This window comes from Ictalurus furcatus, chromosome 22 (assembly GCF_023375685.1).
Source record: "Ictalurus furcatus strain D&B chromosome 22, Billie_1.0, whole genome shotgun sequence".
In the NCBI taxonomy this organism is placed as follows: Eukaryota; Metazoa; Chordata; class Actinopteri; order Siluriformes; family Ictaluridae; genus Ictalurus; species Ictalurus furcatus.
In genome coordinates this window covers 18,272,479-18,295,135 of record NC_071276.1, presented here as the reverse complement: position 1 = coordinate 18,295,135, position 22,657 = coordinate 18,272,479, and the positions used below count along the sequence as shown (strand labels likewise).

The following is a 22,657-nucleotide window of genomic DNA, read 5'->3' as shown; positions in this document are numbered from 1 at the left end:
AATTCTACAATTCTTTCTGGTGCTACATTATCATTTGCCTCCTTAGACAGCTGCACTAAACAGCGTAGCGCTGCCCGAGGATGTTAAAACCCGAACAGTGCGAACAAACGCGCTTCAAAGTCAGACGAGTCCTACACGACTTCCAATTCGTGCGTTTCGTCTGCTCGAGTGCACGCCGCAGACTGGTCCGGTAAAGCCAGTGCTACACCTCAGGGCTGAAACCCGGCAGGTGTTTAGTGCTCACACTGTACGTGTCAGCATTATATTACTCACTAAACACACACACACACACACACACGCACGCACACACATACAGGGATGTGTTTCAGGATCATATCATCGCCATCCCAAACATTTCTCACAACAGGAGTGCTCATGCTGGAGATGTTTGCTTCTCCAGGTTTTCAACCATATCAGATTCCTGATCAGCGCTCATGGGAATTTACACTGGGAGATAGATAGATATATAAAAATCATTTTTAAATCTGAAAAGGAATTTTTACAATACATGATATTCATGACTATACAGGCTTGCTCCCAAACTTCCAGTGATACTGTAGTTGTAAATAAATAAATAAATAAATAAATAAATAAATACTGTTCAAAGCTCCTTTTATTACGAATGAAATGAAATCATTAAATACATCTTATTCATACAAATAAATACAAATATTTATATTGAAATAATATATTTTTCTCTGTGGTTTTGTCTTAATACTTTTATTTGCAATTTGTTTTCATATTTTTATTTTTAATTCTTCTTTTTATTCGCAGTTTATTTCATGGCTCATTTCACACCTGAAGACGATGTGTATATTTTTTTTGGCCTCGACTTTCTGTCTTTTAAATGTGCGACTTGACTTGACTCGACTTATTGTAACACCACGCTCGCTCCTTCCAATCAGTTCGTAACTCAATTTATTTTAAAAACGGTCAAAAAGATCGCATGATATCTGAGAGAAATGTATCGTGCCATAATTGATCACAATACGTCCGTGATATCTCCATCATATCGTTCAGGCCTACTTACGAAGACGGAATGAGCTGATTCACAAGAACAGGAGGGGTAATTAGCTTACTCCCATAGATATCAAACATGGGTTTGTCAAAAAAAAATCTCTCTTTGTCAAATACAGGTGTGCAACAGTTATTGGCACCCTTTTAGTCAATACTTTGCGCTACCTCCCTTTGCCAAGATAACAGCTACGAGTCTTCTCCTATAACGCCTGATGAGGTTGGAGAATACATGGTGAGGGATCTGAGAGCGTTCCTCCATACAGAACCTCTCCAGATCCTTCACATTTCGAGGTCCACGCTGGTGGACTCTCCTCTTCAGTTCACCCCACAGGTTTTCTATGGGGTTCGGGTCAGGGGACTGGGAGGGTCATGGCAGGACCTTGATTTTGTGGTCAGTAAACCATTTTTGTGTTGATTTTGATGATGTTTTGGATCATCGTCCTGCTGGAAGATCCAACCACAGCCCATTTGAAGCTTTCTGGCAGAGGCAGTCAGGTTTTCATTTAATATCTGTTGATATTTGATAGAGTCCATGATGCCATGTATCCTAACAAAATGTCCAGGTCCTCTGGCAGAAAAACAGTCCCAAAACATTAAAGATCCACCTCCATATTTAACCGTGGACATGAGGTACTTTTCCATATGGCTACCTCTCTGTGTGCTCCAAAACCACCTCTGGTGTTTATTACCAAAAAGCTCTATTCTGGTTTCATCTGACCGTAGAACCCGATCCCATTTGAAGTTCCAGTAGTGTCTGCACACTGAAGACGCTCGAGTTTGTTTTTGGATGAGAGTAGAGGCTTTTTTCCTGAAACCCTTCCAAACAGCTTGTGGTGATGTAGGTGACTTCAGATTGTAGTTTTGGAGACTTTCTGACCCCAAGACACAACTAACATCTGCAGTTCTCCAGCTGTGATCCTTGGAGATTTTTTGGTCACTCGAACCGTCCTCTTCACAGTGCGTTGAGACGATACAGACACACGTCCAATTCCAGGTGGATTCATAACATTTCCAGTCGACTGGAACTTCTTCATTATTGCCCTGATGGTGGAAATGGCCATTTTCAACGCTTGTGCTATTTTCTTATAGACACGCCCCATTTTGTGAAGCTCAACAACCTTTTGCCGCACATCACAGCTATATTCTTCGCTCTTACCCATCGTTATAAATGACTAAGGGAATTTGGCGTGTGTGTTACTTCATATTTATACCCCTGTGAAACAGGAAGTCATGGTTAAACAATTTAAAATATCAATGGGAATATACTTCACTCGTATGAATTCATAGGGGTGCCAATAATTGTTGGACACCTATATGAACAAAGTTTTATTTATTATTTTTTATAAACCTGTGCCGTGTTTGCAATTGTTTGATATCCATGAGAGCAGAGTATTTATTTACTTTTTTAACAAAAGATTAAACAATAAAGACAATTTTGCACAGCCTTCTTTGCTCAGATTTACCATATAAGGGTGCCAATATTAGTGGAGGGCACTGGACACGATGATGTTCTCATTGACATCTGGGCGAATTAAAAAACGCTTGATCTTGACCTAGTATAAACGAGTTAGGAAAACCATTCCAGGAATAGAAAGAAGAAGAAGAAGAAGAGCTGAAAAGCTGGAGGTAATCACTGTTTTCCAGCCTGATCCTGGGAGGAAACGCTGCTTGGAGACGCCGGGTCTACAGGGACGCGACCCCGCTATGACGCTGGATTCTTTCTGCTTGTTTCTCGAGTGGGGAATTCAGTACCAGGCAACTCAGTACCCACAGGGAACAAAGACTTCACGTCTGATTGGGAAATCGGTCGTTTGTGGGATTCGTAGAGTGTCACGTATACTGGAAATATCTTTAATATTGGTCATTGTGCCAACATTTCCTAATCATTTACCAGACGTAGTTAACATTCTCATTTTGAGGCTGACGTGTAAGTACACATGATTAGATTTGAATAGACTCTAACCAATATTCCAGAGTAATTCATGAGAAATGTACAATGAAAGTGCATGAAAGCGAGAGACTGGAAATAGACAGGAAACTGTTCCACATTGTCCCAAAGTTATTAAAGTTATATAAAATAAATACTCTTTTTTTTCTGTTTGATTTACTTACTGAACTGATCTGACTAGCACTATTTGGTCATAAAAATCAACCTGCAAGCCAAGTGTGAACCATTTTACTGTATGATTATCAAGTGAACCCTTTCTGATCCACAATATCTTCCTTGCAACTTTAGGCCACACCCCCTTCCTGCGTCTGATGCTGGCCGGGGGGGGGGGTGGGGGAGGGTAGGAGCGACACCAAAATATGTGCCGAGGAAGGAAAAGGATCCGATTATTTTTTAGTTCCGTGACATCCTACTGTGCGTTTTTAGAGAGAGAGAGAGAGAGAGAGAGAGAGAGAGAGAGAGAGAGAGAGATATTTTTTATATATATATATATATATATATATATATATATATATATATATATATATATATATATATATTATATATATATATATATATAGAGAGAGAGAGAGAGAGAGAGAGAGGGCTAAATAGAGATAGATAGAGAGATACATGGCTAGATAGAGATAGATTGAGAGAGAGATAGATAGATAGAGAGAGAGAGAGAGAGAGAGAGAGAGGGCTAGATAGATAGATAGATAGATAGATAGAGAGAGATAGCTAGATAGATAGAGAGAGACAGCTAGATAGAGAGAGAGAGATAGCTAGATAGATAGATAGAGAGAGAGATAGCTAGATAGAGAGAGAGAGATAGCTAGATAGAGAGATAGAGAGAGAGATAGCTAGATAGAGAGAGAGAGAGATAGCTAGATAGAGAGAGAGAGAGATAGCTAGATAGAGAGAGATAGAGAGAGAGAGATAGCTAGATAGAGAGAGAGATAGAGAGATAGCTAGATAGAGAGAGATAGAGAGATAGCTAGATAGAGAGAGATAGAGAGAGAGATAGCTAGATAGAGAGAGAGATAGAGAGATAGCTAGATAGAGAGAGATAGAGAGAGAGATAGCTAGATAGAGAGAGATAGAGAGAGAGATAGCTAGATAGAGAGAGAGAGATAGAGAGATAGCTAGATAGAGAGAGAGAGATAGAGAGATAGCTAGATAGAGAGAGAGAGATAGAGAGATAGCTAGATAGAGAGAGAGAGATAGCTAGATAGAGAGAGAGAGATAGAGTGATAGCTAGATAGAGAGAGATAGAGAGAGAGATAGCTAGATAGAGAGAGAGAGATAGAGAGATAGCTAGATAGAGAGAGAGATAGAGAGAGAGATAGATAGAGAGAGATAGAGAGAGAGATAGCTAGATAGAGAGAGAGAGATAGAGAGATAGCTAGATAGAGAGAGAGAGATAGAGAGATAGCTAGATAGAGAGAGAGAGATAGAGAGATAGCTAGATAGAGAGAGAGATAGAGAGATAGCTAGATAGAGAGAGAGAGAGATAGATAGATAGAGAGAGAGAGAGATAGAGAGATAGCTAGATAGAGAGAGAGATAGCTAGAGAGAGAGATAGCTAGATAGAGAGAGATAGATAGAGAGATAGCTAGATAGAGAGAGAGAGATAGCTAGATAGAGAGAGAGAGATAGAGTGATAGCTAGATAGAGAGAGATAGAGAGAGAGATAGCTAGATAGAGAGAGAGAGATAGAGAGATAGCTAGATAGAGAGAGAGATAGAGAGATAGCTAGATAGAGAGAGATAGAGAGAGAGATAGCTAGATAGAGAGAGAGAGATAGAGAGATAGCTAGATAGAGAGAGAGAGATAGAGAGATAGCTAGATAGAGAGAGAGAGATAGAGAGATAGCTAGATAGAGAGAGAGAGATAGAGAGATAGCTAGATAGAGAGAGAGAGAGATAGATAGATAGAGAGAGAGAGAGATAGAGAGATAGCTAGATAGAGAGAGAGATAGCTAGAGAGAGAGATAGCTAGATAGAGAGAGATAGAGAGAGAGAGATAGCTAGATAGAGAGAGATAGAGATAGCTAGATAGAGAGAGATTGAGAGAGAGAGATAGCTAGATAGAGAGAGAGAGAGAGATAGCTAGATAGAGAGAGAGAGATAGCTAGATAGAGAGAGAGAGAGATAGCTAGATAGAGAGAGAGAGATAGCTAGATAGAGAGAGAGAGAGAGATAGCTAGATAGAGAGAGAGAGATAGCTAGATAGAGAGAGAGATAGAGATAGCTAGATAGAGAGAGAGAGATAGCTAGATAGAGAGAGATAGAGAGAGAGAGACAGCTAGATAGAGAGAGAGATAGAGAGATAGCTAGATAGAGAGAGATAGAGAGATAGCTAGATAGAGAGAGATAGAGAGATAGCTAGATAGAGAGAGAGAGATAGAGAGATAGCTAGATAGAGAGAGAGATAAAGAGAGAGAGATAGCTAGATAGAGAGAGAGATAGAGAGAGAGATAGCTAGATAGAGAGAGAGATAGAGAGAGAGATAGCTAGATAGAGAGAGAGATAGCTAGATAGAGAGATAGAGAGAGAGAGAGAGATAGCTAGATAGAGAGATAGAGAGAGAGAGAGAGATAGCTAGATAGAGAGATAAAGAGAGAGAGAGTAATTTAGATAGAGAGATACATGTATTTTTTATTATTTCTTTTGTACAGGAATTGTACAGAGCCAGGAACAACAAACACAATCAAGTGAGGAACAAACCGTGAAAAGGTGAAAGAAAGAAAGAGACGAGTGTGTGATGAATAAAGGCACGCAGTGTGCACGGTGCTCAACCTGAGGCATGCAGACATTAGACCTGCCCTGTTTAGCAATGCTGCCAAAAGTGTGTGTGTGTGTGTGCGCACGCACGCGAGTGTGTGAGTGTGTGTGAAAGGCTGTGCGTCAGGAAAGAGAGTGAGAAAGACAAATACACAGGAAGAGTGAGGGAGGGGTGGGGGTCGGTTAGAATAGAAAAAATAGAAATCAGAAAGTAAACAAAACGAGGGGTGGAGGGGGGTGGAGGGGCGTGTGGGGGTGGAGGGGGACAGTGTGTGGTGGTGGTGATAAAGATGAAAGATTATAATCTGATTACAGTGACATCAATAACGTCCTAAAATCCTGACAGGAGTTTTAAAACTCTCCGAGTCAGCGTTTCAGCCCACACCAGCGCCTCGGCGCCTAAACAATACCAAAGCCTCTCTGCTCAAGGTTATTAGGAACTCGAGAGGAACGACCCGACCCCGCGAGATACGCGGCTAAAAGTAGAAAGCCTCGTTCCGAAAGCGAGCTGGAATCCCGAGAGCCGAGAGCTCAAACGTCGACACCGAGCAGGACTCGGGACTCGGAAGTGTGCCTGATCTCTAATTACAGCGTGTGGCCGAGCCGATGCGAAGGAAAGGACGCTGAAGACTGGTCTCCTTACCTTCTGGGACACGGTTCAAACACTCACTCGGCATCCACTTCATTAGGAACACCCAATCAGCCAATCGGTGTGGCAGAAGAACGATACATCGGTTTATAGAGATAAGAGGTCAATGTTCACATCGAACGTCAGACGGGGGAAGGGGGAAGGGGGGAGGGGGGAGTCATCTCGGTGACTTTGCCCGTGGAATGTATGCGTTAGGAAAATAACGCATACATTCCCGCCCCCCCCCGCCCCCCCACCCACCCTCCATGGACGATCCGTTTACTTTTTAGACAGAATCAAAACGATTCATATATTCATATTTCATGCAAATGTTTTCGAATATGGATACGCATTTAAATAAGTTACAAGTATTTTAAGTATTGGCACCCTGTCCAGGGTGTACCCCGCCTTGTGCCCCATGCTCCCTGGGATAGGCTCCAGGTTTCCCCGTGACCCTGAAAAGGAGTAAGCGGTATAGAAGATGGATGGATGGAAGTATATCAAGCTGTGTGTTATCCCCGCCCCCAACAGGAATATTCACTACTTGCTATTTTCCAGTAAAAAAACAAACAAACAAACAAACAAACACAAACACCGTAATAAGTATTTTTTAAATCAAGATCTTTTATCAATTTGGTCAATAATGTGTCAATCACCAGTATCTAACTTTACCTGTTATAGAACCGATTCAGAAACCGTGATTAAAAAGTTCCACAGTTAAATCAGGGTTTTAAAGTCGCAACACGTCGTCAATATCTAGCGTATCGGAGCGAGAAATCTTTCACTTACCCTCCAAGCACGCACGGTAAAAAGTAAGTGCCCCCTCCTGCAGTCCCGATGCGACGATGCTCGGTAGCCAAAGGGCTTTATAAGAACTCCGCGTGAGAGAAAACAGTAATTACATAAGCGCTAACCTGCTATTAAACAAACACACTGTACTGTTAAAAATGAGCACTTTACCCCCATGATGCATGGTGTATAATAACAGAGTCGTGCTGGTGGTAATGATTAAGTCGATACACCGCACGACTGAGTCACTAAGCCGCCGATGGGGACGGACAGTGAAGAATCGCGGTCGCACTTTGTCCCTTCGCGTCTCACATGAGCGCGAAACGTCCGAAAACCTCCCGACGCGATCCGGGACAAGCCGAACGTGAACGACGGCGAACCGTTTCTAACGTTTATAATCGCGCTCCGTACGTTAGGCCTCATTTTAAAACCATTTAAAACCACGCGTGTACGTGTCCTACAAAAGTGCCCGAGATATCTCCCGGGTAAATTTTACGTATCAGGAGACTCTCTAACGTGAAGTCAGACCATTTCGATTTTATGGGACTTTCGTGAATTCAAATCGGTTCATATTAAACGACTTGAAAGAAAAAAAACAATCCAGAACAAATCCATGAATTAGGACAAGTAATATGACTAGCCATTCAATTAGGACAAAAGTAATAGCACCCTATAAAAGGAGGAAGCGTTAGCGTGTGTGGTAGCTGATGCGCTGCAATGGCCGAGCTGCATTACTGGAAGATTTCGAGCATTAGTCAACGTTTTATCGTTTCCGGATCTCTTTCATGGAGTTTTGCGGGTGTGAGCTGTGCCGCGAACGTGTTTTAACAGTCGTCGTCTTGTAACCAGGAAGGAGCCGTGACTCAAATCGAGGAATGAGTACAGCGCTTGTTTTACAGGAGATCGCGGAACTAGGAAGAGGAAAAGCAAAATGGGACTCGGGTAACCGAGCCTCACGGGAGTACGGATTTCCGAGGTTAAAAGGTCCATCAGAAAACAGGAAGGCACAGAGTAATGGAAATCTCTTGCTCAGCCAGAACAGTGAGGTCTTATATTACAAGCCACCAAGCCACTATGCTGAAGGGTTACATGTCAAAAATATTACCATCCTCAGAAGACATTTTCAATACAAATAATACACACCAGCGTATTTACCTTGCTACCAAAAACATCCACACTAATTAATCATACGACACTGAAAACGAGTGAAAACGAAACTACAAAAAAAAAAAGCGAAACCATGTATATTTATAGCGACGAAGCTACACGTTACAACGAGGAATAAACGATCGACCGCTTCCAGAAGTAACGAAACTTGTAACAAAACACAGATCCGAACCTCATCGCCGTAAAAAGCAGCGAACAAAATAAAGTCGAGAAAGATAACAGGCCTAGAACCGACCCATGAGGAACCCCTTGCAGCAGTGAAATGAACTTGTAACGTAAATGTAAAGCAACAAAACCGTTTATACGAATCTTAACGATTTTGTACGACGGAAGGAGAAAAAGCAGCAGATTAAAATTTAGCAAGATGAAGCGCCATCTTGGAAAATATAATATAATATAATATAATACAACACATAATCTCATCTCACGTCGGTGGATTAACGGCTTTTCACTGAGCGGATAGTTTTGGCGCATGATTTTTAACGGAAGAAATATGGCGCATCGCCAAACGCAAAACACTGATGTTTATTAACGCACCTCGTTATCTGGAACGCGGCTGTGCTTTATAGTACACGCTTGATGATTGGTTTGGATGTCAAACAAACGAGTGCTGGAGACACAGCGGAAATGAAAAAAGAAAAAAAAAAAAAAAAAAAAAAAAAAAAAAAAACAGCGCATATCGTGATATCTGATGGTATTTCTATTACACATCATGCATTACATCGTGATGTGAGATATATGGCTTTGTCTGTAGAACAGCAGCAGGGCCACAGTTTTGCTTTGGGGTTTTTTGCTTGTATATAACATCTGGAAATGTCCTGAACATCAGCAGAACTTAGTTTAAAAAAAAAAACAATCAATTTTTCACTGTATTAATTTTTTTATATTGTGTTAAAAGTTTATAAAGTTTCTACCTATATTAATACGGTCAAGCTAATCCGATTTCTCGAAATTTTAGACAAGAATTTCCTTTTTTTTTTTTTTTTTTTTTTTTTTTTTTAAAACCACGGTCACACGTTACAAAGGAATACTCTCAGAAAACTAGTTTCAGCCTCATGAATATACATCACCATTCAAACAGATTTTATAACACGAGTAAGTGGAGGTCACGGGTCAAAAGAAATGCCCCGGTTTCTTTTTTTTGAGATCTGCCACTATAGTGACTATGATTTGTTGAGTGTTTTTCATCTCTATTAGAGTTGAAAGGTTAAAAAGATATATATATATATATATATATATATATATATATATATATATATATATATATATATATATATATATATATATATAAATTTTTAATGATAAGGTTAATATATGGCTGTGTTTAAAGAGAACAAGTGTATACCAGCATCTTGATGTAAAAAGAAGAAGGGGTTTCGTTATATTTGTATAAAGATAGAGAAGCCTTATTCGTGGTATGAACATCCCTTGTGTGTTGAATAGTTCGGTAGGTCCAGGCTCGGACCCGGCGTTACGGACAGCGAGACTGGATGACGGACGTCTATACAAATATAATCCATTTCTTAAGATTAAATCGGACTACTTCACAGGGATCATTCTGTGCCCCGATCCGACCCTGGACCGGGAAACCTAACCCTAACCCTAATCCTAATCCTAACTCTAACCCTAATCCTAATCCTAACTCTAACCCTAATCCACTGTCCACTCTTACACCTAATTCTGATCTTCAAACGCTGCACTAAACTTTACTTTTATATATTTCGGTTGCAGGTAGCGAATATTAATCGACGAAGTTCATTGTTCTGCGTTTTAAGCTCGACTCGGGTTCGTTTCGATTCGTCAGGAGACGACAGACAGTGTTCCTGAAGTGTCTTAATAGTCCAGGAAGTCGATACAGACGTGATCATCAACTAAGGGGAAACCTCTCCAGGTCAGTTTACAGAAGATATCATACGGAGTAATCGTTCCAGATCCCAGCACATTCAATCCATACGAAAATGACGGAGATTACAGAATCCGAAGTGGGATTAAAAATCCCTTGAGACCCTCAATGCGTAATAATTACATTACACTACACTACACATTACTCCAAATCCATGTGCAAAACTAATCCGGTTCTAGTTCAACATAAAGCCACACAACAGCCACTAAAGAAGGGAAATGATTAAACAGATGTATAATGAATATTGATTGTTTTTCGTCCTCACCTAAAGTGAAGGACAATGTGCATAAGTAAAAGTGATAGCCTATAATCTCAATCTTTTGGAAGATAAATGAAGGACACTTCCTCCTGAATGACATTTTCAAGACGTTTAGAGAGTGAAAGGTTCAAATAAGGTTATGAACAACATCCAGGTCAGCATCACTGAGCATCATAGCTCATAGCACAGGTTATAGCTTTATTATCTAATCAGACTTTCAATTCCATCAATACTCACACTTTTAATACTCTTTAACCCAAAGTAAAAGGTTATAGAACATGATACTATAGATCATTCCTATAGATTTATAAACCAAGCATTATTCTCATTATTCTAAGCGTGATCAGCCATGAGCTAAATAAACCAGTACAGGTGAGCTGATTCGGATTATTATTATTTACTTACCAACCCTCTGGTGATTTTTAAAGGGTTCGTGAAGTGATCCCGGGTTTAACGGAGCCGGTTCTAAAGCGTCAGAGTGTGTGTTTTGGCTCTTTAGCTGCCACCTCGACTCATTCACCCACACACACAGAGCAGCTGAGCATGTAGACAAGGAGACGCATGCGCAGTGCGCTTTAAAGCGCGGTTCGCCTCTTTTGGATGACGTCATCTCTACACGCCGCCATCCGGTATAGGAGGTGTAGGGTTGCCAGATAGTAAATAAATAAACAACGACCAGCTAGTTTGAAGCCGTTTAAATTTAAATAGATGTGAACAGTTTTACCATATAATATCGTATCTAAATCTCTCTCTCTCTCTCTGTGTGTGTGTGTGTGCGAGAGAGAGAAATACTGTAGATAGATAGATAGATTTAAATAAGAAAATAGAACAACAAAAACCATTACAGAAATTCTAATCGTTTCCACTACAAACACCATTTAAAAACATTAACAAATGTATTGTGTTTAGGTCATATTCTATTAGGATTTAGTGGTTTATATTAGTTTCGACTAGACATAAACATACCACCAATGGAACCCAACACATTCCCAATAGAGACCCACAAGGACCATTATAGTTGCCATTAAAACCAATACAATTGCCATTATAACCATTAAAACCATTACAAAAACCATTACTGTTTTTTTTCCCCAGCAGGGATATCTATCAAGATAGATAGATATATATATTACGTATCTATCTATCTAGCTATCTATCTATCTAATGTTACTATGTTAAATTAATTCCTACTAAAAGAGATGACGACGATTGATGGAAATTACATTGTTTCTGTAAAAAATAAAATCTCCTGTGATGCAAATCCGTTCACTTTCAAACCGAGTTACTAGACAAATGATTAAACTGAACAATTGAGAAAAGTACACTTTGTTAAAAGTAGGCTACAGAAACTGAGGAATCGCCCATAAACGTGTGTATATATATAAGCATATGCAAGAAATAAAACACTCCGTATCGTGTTGTATGAAGCAGAGCTATTGTTACCACACCAAACTTGATTAATTTTCTATAACAGCACATCGAAATATTAACCTTCTTTATCCTACTGTGCTTCATTTTAGCATGACAAGTGCTAATATTTTGTCATAGTTAGCTACACGGCTATAGCGCTCACAACCTTTAAGGTAAAAGTGTGTTTTCTTGTGTTTGAACTGGTTTTGAGAGTTAAATCGTACATTTTTGGACGCTAGGGTCGGTTAATTTCTGTAACCTGAGTTTAGGATTGATCCTGATGCAATGAGGCCATCAGGCTAACCAATGCCTCTTTGTTGTGCAAAGAAAAATGGTTTTGTTGTACAAGCATCCTGATTTATAGATTACACATTTATAATGCGACACTTATAAACGTCAACACTTAACATTCGTGTTTAATGCAGTGTATCACAGTCTTTAGTTATAGTTTAGACAGGTTTCTTGTGAAGGGTTCAGGATGTCTGCAATTCCTAGCTTTAAAGTGAGATTCCTCGCAATCTGGCAACCCGATCTCACCCACTCTGTATGAACGTTTTTCTGAATAATTTTTAAAAAGTAAATTATTAATTACACGTGCAAAAAAAAAAAAAAAATACTTAAGCTCTAGTTCAGGTGGTAAAGCTGCTCAAAATGTATGTGTCATTCTAACCATTAAAACAATCTCTTTACAAAGTTTTGATCCCCAATAAGCTACTAAAATGGCGTAGCAAGGTCTCTACTCTTATTAAAATAGTCATTTTAATTATTACAATATGAAATCCATCCAGTAATATCCTAATATCAGTAACATTAGTGACCAGCTAGTGAGACGGTTCGAAAGGAGTGTAAAATTGTACATCATACTCTTTAACACCTTTAACACCTGAGATTTTGTTCATAAATAAGAGTTAGCTCGCTAGGTTCTGTAGCTAGGTTTCAGGTCTTAATAATTGGTATAATGGAGAGTTTTCGCAGTCGCCTCAGTATAAATGTAATAAACATTCGTGATATGTCTACATTGTAATTGTGTTTATTTATTACAACCATAGAGCTTTTTCAATTATAATCATTATTATTATTATTATTCCTGAGCTGTCCACTGACAGAACACTTTACATTCAAGCTGACATTATTTAAAGGACATGTTTTTGGTGTTATTGAGGTTCGGTTGTTGTCACGCTCCACGCTCCTGCGCTCAGGTTACTGTCTGTGTGGAGTTTCCCGTGTCCAGACAAGTTTCCTCTGGGTTCTCAGGTTTCTTCTGGGTTCTCAGGTTTCCTCCCACGCCCCAAAAAACACACTGATGTACTGACAAGATATATTTCCCCTAGGTGTGAATGAGTGTGTGTGTGTGTGTGTGTGCATGGTGCCATTCCTGCCTCGCATCTGGTGCACCCAGGATAGGCTCTGGATCCCCCACCATGATCAGAAAGTTTGAATTAAAAATGTAATAACAAACACAAGCATTTTGATACTGGTGGGTTCATCTGCGATGACTAAAGTTGCTTCCCAGAAGCCTGGGGATCTCCAGCCCTCACTCTGAGAAACACTGTTTTAGATGATGTTTCGTTACATCGCAACCTGAGCTCGTAACGTAACGTATTGAGACTGAATCTAATTTGTATAAATGTAAAAACATTATTTAAAAATCAGAGCTGGGACATTTTTCTTTCTAGTCCTTGCTAATCTTCAGTGTTCGATGCCCCTCAGGACAAGCTGGACACAAAATTTGAACACATCAAGCATCATCTCAGCGCTTGTTTTAAAACCTGGTCATTAACAGAAATGGTGTTTTACTTAAAGAAGCGGCCATTTCTAAAGTAGTAAAAGTAATAAATACAACTCACAACATCAGGAGGATCTGGACATTTCTATCCACAGAGGCCACTCAGGTGCTCATTCAGTCGCCTGTCATCTCAAGGTTGGGCAACTGTATCTGACCTCTGCAACTAATCTGGCAACTGCTCCCTCCACTGGCTTCCTGGTTTTGCTGATGAATCGACACAGATAACTATAACTAAAGATCCACACCGATAGTTTTTCCCGGTTGCATCCTGGGGGCGGCTCAGAGGGGGCCGCTGTCATCGTAAGGTACGAGAGCGGCTTCTAGAGGCGAAATAGAAACTATGACTGGCAAAATTTGCGGTGTTATTTGAAGTGTTTTTTTTAATCCATTTTGGATGCATATCTTTTATTTACTGTAATATTTTTAATAGCTCATTTATTTAATTTAAAAAAAAGCACAGGACATTTTAATGGTACAGTCAGTACTGTTTATTTTTGTAAAAAAAAAAAAGTTCAGCAGTATTTTACTTCGAGTGTTATGTTTTCATTCAGTATCAATTTGAAAACTAATCGGTTAATTCATCGGCAGGTAGGTACTACCCAACTCGGCTAGCGGTATTGGTAAACTCCACTATCGGTCGACTTTACTATCCAGCACCAACCTGAAGGCATTTATTAAAGCCCACTCTATAACACATTCCCTTCGAGCCTCTAGCATGGATTAATAAAGCACTTAACCGAGCACTAAATCAGCCGATATTGATATATATATATATATATATTCCCCCGACCCCACCTCCCGTTACAGGATGACCGGATTGAATTCTTTTTCTCCAATATCTGATCATTTCGTGCTGCGGATCAGAATCAGATCGGTGCTATCTCTAGTATTCAATTATAGTTTGGTCAAATTTCCTGTGAACTTAAAGAATTCTCCTGAACGGACACCATTTCCAGTATGACAGGGTGATTCCTCAAAATGTGGCAACCCCAAACCAGGCCTGTTACAGTGTATAAATGTTTCAGGTGTTTATCTGAATAATTTAACAAGTCACCACATAACAAACCAACATAATGCAGGTCCTCACAGTCCGGTCGTGTGTGTGTTCCGACAGTCACGGCTGTAGTAAGGACTGCACTAGAACGATTGAGGCCATGTTATTCTTTCATAAATGATGTGTAAAATGTAAACGTAAAAAAAAAAAAAAGTTGCGTATATTATTTAACATGCTCTGACGACCGGTCTGGGGCTCACTGAGGCCCTCTGATGGTCAGTGGCTCCACCAACACTGTTCCTCTCTCACTATTCCTCCGTTTAAACCTGTTTAGAGTATAAAAACATTCAAACGTGCAGGACCTTTAACGAATCCACATAATCCGATATCGTTAATTAAACCGCTCGCTCGTTTTTCTCCTTGTAAACAGCGTTAATGAGTTTCATCGGACGTTTTAGAGCGCGAACACTACGCGGTATAGATCAGACTGTCGGATCTTCACCTTTCCCACAGTGTCCTCCGGGTGAGAAAACACCGCTGGTTGATGACTCCCTAAAACGTAATTTTCCATCTTTCTGTGAACTGTTTATTCATTAACCCGAGTCGATCGCGTCTGTGTGTACCGAGCCGCTCGGATATTTTACAAAGCATCAAGACAGACAAGGGTGCAAACTCAGGGTTTTATTTCAAACCTGCATAACATGAACGCAAACATATCTGAAAAGAAAACTGTTAATATGAACACAACTTGTTTAGAGCTTTAAAACTAAAAAACAAAAAAAAAAACCAACAACAACAAAAACAACACAAGTAATGAAAATCCTCACAGGAAGTAGAGTTTGTCGCAGAGCTGGATGGCGGGTTCGGAGTGGAGGAACTGTGCCGACAGGTAGGCCAGTTTGTGCGCGTACTTGCACGGGGCCGGCACACGGATCGTCCCGGGCCAATTCCAGTACAAGTGGCACATCTTAAAGGTCAACCTGATGGGAGAAACGTCAAAACTATTTCGCTAACGTCCTTCCTTATTACATATCACATAATTCTGCGTATATAAGATCGCCACGTAATGGATCCGACCCTGAAATAAGCCCCGCCTGCAGCTGGAACAGCTGCTCTGAGGGTTTTAAACATTACATACTGCTCCTTTAAATCTTTAAAACTCTAAACGTTATACTCGTAGCCGAGTTACATAACGTGTACTCTACAGCATTTTTATCTTTATTAACACATTTTCTGCATGAATGTGTGTGTGTGTGTACGCAAGTGATCAAGAGATACCTCTGGAGGTGGTCTGGTGTGAGGTTTGCCGTGTTGTATATGGATATGTAGTGCGTAGGGAAGCCACAGCCTTGACGAATCGAGTGAGCCATGAGGAAGAAATCCACCCTGATGGAGAAAAGAAAAAAAGACGACAAATTCAGCATTATTTAAAGATTCTTTAACCACATCGGCCACACACAGGGACGAGGTTTTTTTCCTTTGCTGTGAAATTAGATTTTAATCGGTATCGCGCTAACCGGCCCCTCCAATATTTCACGATCACGGAGATGAACGTAAAATCGAGGAGACTACGCGATAATCGCAGGAGCTCGCGATCGTGCAAAATTACCGCAGAGCCGAGACGCGTTCAGTGCGTCGGACGCAAGTACGACTAAAATGTCTAATTTACCGACGAACATCGCTGCGGACTGGATATTTAGCAAACCTCAGTGGTTCAGTCAGCGTGAGGCGTTTCCCTTCTTCGTCTAGAAACTCGCCCTCGATTTTGTAGAAACATCCATGTGTATACGGTTTGATTCGTCACTGTACGTATCGTAGAATTGCTGCTACCGCTAGAGTTGGCGGTTTGTGGCTCGTCTGTTCCAGCGGGTGTTTATGTTTAGCGTCCGCTAGGTTTTGCGCTACACTGTGGGGTTTCCCCTGGCTGGTTCTGCTCTGGTGCTGACCTCCAAGCGTGCGTGGAGGTCAGCAAATCATTAAGTCATCGATTAAATCATTTGGTCACCAAAGTAGCGTTTCATGGGTCATGATAGTGACGTGCACGCCACTTGTCCTGACTAAAGCGGGCACAGCGATCCGAGTCTCGCGTCAGTTTTGCGCGTACGTGGTGGAAACAGAAAACAGACCTCTCAAGCTGGACACTAAGAGGTAGCGTCGAGCGACAGCAACGAGCTTTTCAAAGCCAGGTGTGGTAGAAAGGTCATGTGGTGCTGGACAATATGAATGTTTCACTCGTTAGAGACAGAGCATGTCCCGGTCTGTCCTGTTTGTTGACCCGGTCATTTCACCCTGAACCTGGATAACCTGCTCGGAGATGATCACCCTCCGTCCGTCCTGGATATGAACGCTCTGTTGAGGAGCCGAGGACTCTGCATGGACTCGACTCAGAGATAAAGTTTAAGACTTGGGGATCGGAAGACCACGATCGATGGTGAGGATTATGCAGCCAAGATAATGAACAGGGTGTGCGGTTTGGGACGTGTCCCCAGTTTACTACGGATGTGGAGACAATTGGGATGGTGTTTATGTAACATATGCCGGTGAATAGGATGTGTGGCTTGGGACGAGGACTGAGGACGGTGCTTACGTGGCCTATATTGGGAACAGGATGTGTGATTTGGGACACGTCCACAGTTGATTGATATTGGCGTTTACGTGGCCTGTATAGTGAACAGGATGTGTGATTTGGGACACGTCCACAGTTGATTGATATTGGCGTTTACGTGGCCTATATTGGGAACAGGATGTGTGATTTGGGACACGTCCACAGTTGATTGATATTGGCGTTTACGTGGCCTGTATAGTGAACAGGATGTGTGATTTGGGACACGTCCACAGTTGATTGATATTGGCGTTTAAGTGGCCTGTATAGTGAACAGGATGTGTGATTTGGGACACGTCCACAGTTGATTGATATTGGCGTTCACGTGGCCTGTATAGTGAACAGGATGTGTGATTTGGGACACGTCCACAGTTGATTGATATTGGCGTTCACGTGGCCTGTATAGTGAACAGGAGGTGTGATTTGGGACACGTCCACAGTTGATTGATATTGGCGTTCACGTGGCCTGTATAGTGAACAGGATGTGAGATTTGGGACACGTCCACAGTTGATTGATATTGGCGTTCACGTGGCCTGTATAGTGAACAGGATGTGTGATTTGGGACACGTCCACAGTTGATTGATATTGGCGTTCACGTGGCCTGTATAGTGAACAGGATGTGTGATTTGGGACACGTCCACAGTTGATTGATATTGGCGTTCACGTGGCCTGTATAGTGAACAGGATGTGTGATTTGGGACACGTCCACAGTTGATTGATATTGGCGTTTACGTGGCCTGTATAGTGAACAGGATGTGGTTTGGGACGCGTCCACAGTGTACTGATGATTTACTAATTAAAAAATAAATAATTAAAAAAAGACTATAAGACCCATCTCTTCTGTGAACACTTAATGGACCCCTAACCCTCCGCCGTATAGTTAGGTGGACAGTAATGACTCCAGCGCCGGATTTGCCCGGAACCTACCACTCTCCGTTTGTGACGGTGTGATCGAGCACGGTTCCTGGTGGAGGTGTTCCGAATCGATTGCCTCCGAATGCGTACAGGGTCGTGTTGATCCTCTTCTGCACGACGATGAAGACCAGCTTCGGCTCGTAGTTGGGAAACGTCTCGAAGCATTTGAGGATCTGCGGGATCTCGTAAAGCTCCACCGTCTTGAGCTGACCGTCTGAAACTCCGTCACGGTAGATTACGATCTTCTCTGGGAAGCTGTGGTTCACCTGGAGGAGATTCACATCAGGGAGATATTTATAACCTTGTTCACTGAAGCTTCTAGAACTTTATTGTTAGATTTCCTGGATTTTAAAAGACACACCCTTCTAAATTCTGACTGCTTAGGGAAAAAAAAAAAAAAAACGTTCATTCTTTTGTTGCGTTAATGGAGCAGAGAATTTTTGACACTATGCACGTCCTGCCTCTGAAATGGCACTTTAGTGCCCCCTAGTGGTAAGGTGAAGGTGAGGTCCATAATACCAATACTAAGCTTAAAATCAGTCCAGGCCTCTCAAGTGCTTTTACAAACTACATTTGAATTATAAATGAAAGTAAATGGTTTAGTGTTTGATATTCCAGAATTCATATCTACATTTTTACACCGTCAAATTGCAGTAGCACAAAATTCATGCAAAATTTCAGGACATTTCTCTCTCTCTATATCTATCTATCTATCTAACTAATATATATATATATATATATATATATATATATATATGTATATGTATATATATATATATATATATATATATATATATATATAATTCTTATATAATATTTAATTTTTAATAAATAATTATTATATAATATTCTATTGGTCAAAAGTTTGTGGACACTCGACTGAAATGTTTCTCATGATGTTAAAAAGCTTTTGATCTGAAGGTGTGTGATTAAATGAATGAAATCGGTTTTTATTCCTCTTAAACCACAGCAACTTGCCGCGATTTACGGTTTACTTCGACCGACATCACCGTTTTGAACCCGTTTACAGTTACGTTTAACGTTGTAGAACGTCCACGGACCAAGTCATCCCTAGCAGCTCGCTCCGTCCTCTCATCCAGCCTTACGAATGAACGAAATCGGTGTTATTTTGATTGCACGAGTTCACCGGGTTCACCTTCAAGACCTTTGTGCGTTAAGCACACCTCGTTGCGTTGACGCAGCGGAAAATAAAAAGGCGCACGTAGCGGAAAATAAAAGGCGCGCGTGAAAACCGCTCGGCCGGGCCAGGCGACGGTGAACGGCACGTACGCACGCCGCGGTGTGTGAATCTTTTACCTCGTAATATTTCTGCAGGGCGGCCAGAAGGCACACTCGGAAGCCGTTAATGATCTCCTCGTTGGGCATCTGGAATGTGACTCTGGAATACCACTTGGTCATCAGGCTGAAAGGCACAGACACGGGGGTGGAAGACTTTGGAGTTCATGTGCGGTTCGCGTCCTTACCGGACGTTGAAGCTGGACAGTTTGAGCGCATTACGCTAATTCGATCACTGTAGATGCAGAAGCGCTAGCGATCATGTGTTTAGCCTCGCTGTGTTGATGTTATCTCGATCGATCGGGAGTCCAGTTAAGGGTCCAGCTACCTGTTTTGTAATTCTTACAAACATCAGGAACTAAGATGAGGGCCGGAACGGCGACGAGAGTGATCTAATTCTTAACCCTAAAAAGGTTTCGTTTCCAGCGGTACCTGTACAGTAAAAGAAGACAATTTGTGGTTCATAGTGGCACTTTGGATTAACGGTATGGACGGTGGACAGATGAGGACGGCCATTTTGAATCTTATAAGGGGAGAATAAACACGTACGTCTCGGTCCGTTCGTCTTTACGCAGTGTTTTTATGATCCGACTGACATCTCGTCAGCTCACTAATCAGACCAGAGAGGGTAAATAAAATGAAAAAAATGATTCAAGTCTTGGAAAACGCTTTTCCGTTTCGACCCAATGTCTCGAACCCTGTAGCTAGTCTCTGGTGTGATGAGCATCCTTCCTTCCTTTCTTCCTTCCGTCCTAAACTACCGCAGTACTTCTTCGAGTACTCGCCGGACGACCTGATCGGGGTCACGATAGAACAGAAAACAAAAGTCACTAAGATCATACATACGTTTATTAACTGGTTAAATCAGGAGATCTCACAGGATAGTTCTGGCTCAATGAATAAGGCTCTGGGTCACTGATCAGAAGCGGTCAGCGTTGGGCTTTTCAGCAGTTGTACTCTGCACGACGACAAAGTTCAATCTGATCTAATGTTTAACGGTCGGTTTTGATGTATTCTACCTGGAATCGTGTTCGTATTGTGACTAAGGAGCAGTTTTAGACATTATCTCACGTGAAAAGACAAAAAAAACAACAACAACAAACCTACACTATACAGCCAAAAGTATGTAGACACCTGACCTGACCATCACACCCTCATGTCCAACATTTGAGTCAGGATTTATTCCCCCTTTCCTGTTCCACTAGATTTTAGGGCGTGGCTGTGGGGATGAGTGCTCATTCCGCTACACGAGCGTTACTGAGGTCGAGATCAGGCAGGCGCTGATGTCGGGATGTCGAGGAGGCTCCGGTTCCAGTTCATCTCAAAGGCGTTGAGGTCAGGGCTCTGTGCAGGACACTCGAGCTCTTCCAACCTTCCACCATGTCTTCGTGGAGATCTTCACGGGCTTCTTAGTTCCGGTGACGGGAAAGCGGAACGCCACAGCACACAAACACGCTCGGTACAACTCTGTGCTAAAAGATCGGTGAAGAACAACATATGGGTGTGACGGTCGGGTGTCCAAATACTTTTGGCTGAAGAGTGCGGCTTCGTGCACGGCGGCATCGTCATTCTGGACCGGGGTTCGAGTTCCAGTAAAGGGGGGTGGGAAGACATTCTATACAATTGTGCGCTTCCAATATCATGGCACCGGTTTTGGGAAGAACCGCACACGTTGGGTGTGGAGATTGAAATGGTCATGATTTAAATACGGAGGCGGAGTAACGTGAAGATACGTGATATGCGAATCGTCATCTGGTGTTTTTCCAGCACTAAGACCCGACGCACGTGTTACCTGTTCAGACTCGCCACAAATCCCATCACGGACTGGGTTTTCTTGCTGGTGTCGTGATGGACGTCCACGCCGATCACCATTAAGTGTTTCTGTGCAAAGGTAGAACGTGTCAGTCAGGTTAATACGGTCCGTTTACGTTTAACTGAGCACGGGGTTCGTACGGGTGACTCGTAATGACATTCCAGGACTTCAGTCATTCGAACATATTCTTTAACTCTTCTATTCAAATTCTAAAAAAAACAAAACAAAAAACAACCGGAAACGTTACTACACGAAACGAAGCCGTAGCCATTCGTGGTGTAGCGTTAGATAGCGAGCAGGGGCGCGACTCGGAGGATGAAGAGCAAACAAAACCGCACGTTTTACTGTTTAAATAATTTACACTGTATACTTACGCCAGTACTTGCTTTAAATCCATCAACATACAGACATATGTGAACTACACAGATCACTGTTTAAGGAGGAGAATATCGCCGATCATAATCGGAGCCTCAGCCGTTCTGTCCCTACGTTAAGCTCTCGACAAGTCTTAGCGAGTGGAAATCCCTTGAACATCCTCAAACCTATCTAGTACTTCCGATTATAAGATTACAATAAACCCGAATATACTTCCATCCGTTTGTACTCGTTTCCAGCTTGAAGTAGTCTTCCTTCGTTCGGCGGATAGTTTGGCTCGTTTTACGCGTTTATTTCTAGAAAGAAGCGAAAAATGATCTCCCGAAATAACAGACTACGAGCTCGAGAGGAGTAGAAATGTCTACAAAGGATGGGTTTACTGTACGTGGTTTATCGTAACCTTATAACCGTAACGCGCCCACGAAGAACCGCCCTCTTTCTTCGGCGGATACGCTAAGCGTGAGCATTATCACCAGAGGAACGTGGACCGTCCAAAGCTCTCCTCCCAGTTTGCAGTTCATCTGCAGCAGGATCTTCTGCGCGATGCTGCGGAGTTTCTGCGGCTGCGAGATCGTGCGGACGTTGATCACCTGTGAAGAGGAAGCAGAGCGTAAGCGCGATCGTGTGACGTGACGGACGCCCGAGACGAGACGCGACGTGACGTGACGCATGGCGTGCGCGCTTCGCACACGCGCATGTCCACAGAGGACGTGCTAACCTGCGAGGGACACGGACTCTGAACGCAGCAGAGCTTTTTAATAGCGCTGTACAGGTCGTCTCTGTTTCCGGTCACGATGCAAACCACCAGCTGCACGTTGGGCTGAAAATACAAGACATCATACGGTACAGATCAGTTAAGAGAGGCTCGCTCACCGTTACCGAAACATATACAACGCCTCATCGGCTGAGAAACACTACAACCCTCATGACGGAAAGCTTCATCCGTTATTAACGAGACCGTTCAATTAAACACTGCTTACACGACGAGT

The 22,657-nt window shown here is 41.9% G+C and overlaps 2 protein-coding genes across 13 annotated transcripts in view; both read right to left on the bottom strand.

Annotated features, from left to right (window-relative positions):
* slc39a14 (solute carrier family 39 member 14) overlaps positions 1-11,337 on the bottom strand; it is a 32,178-nt gene extending 20,841 nt beyond the window's left edge. Inside the window, exon 1 of one of the 2 annotated variants that reach the window (XM_053654135.1) lies at positions 10,882-11,337. The gene's annotated coding sequence lies outside the window, so the exon portion shown is untranslated. The remainder of the gene's footprint in view (positions 1-10,881) is intronic. The other variant, XM_053654134.1, reaches the window with a different exon arrangement.
* A 3,990-nt stretch (positions 11,338-15,327) lies between these two features.
* Positions 15,328-22,657, bottom strand: part of piwil2 (piwi-like RNA-mediated gene silencing 2) — a 29,355-nt gene continuing 22,025 nt past the window's right edge. For 4 of the 11 annotated variants that reach the window (XM_053610189.1, XM_053610190.1, XM_053610191.1 and 1 more), the window contains 7 exons: positions 22,387-22,488; positions 22,142-22,258; positions 21,273-21,361; positions 19,502-19,607; positions 18,197-18,450; positions 15,945-16,052; positions 15,328-15,646 (listed from right to left, as the gene is read on the bottom strand). In XM_053610189.1, the coding sequence (XP_053466164.1) occupies positions 15,490-15,646; positions 15,945-16,052; positions 18,197-18,450; positions 19,502-19,607; positions 21,273-21,361; positions 22,142-22,258; positions 22,387-22,488 (933 nt within the window). In that variant the 3' untranslated portion in view covers positions 15,328-15,489. The other 7 variants (XM_053610192.1, XR_008384326.1, XM_053610197.1 and 4 more) reach the window with 7 other exon arrangements.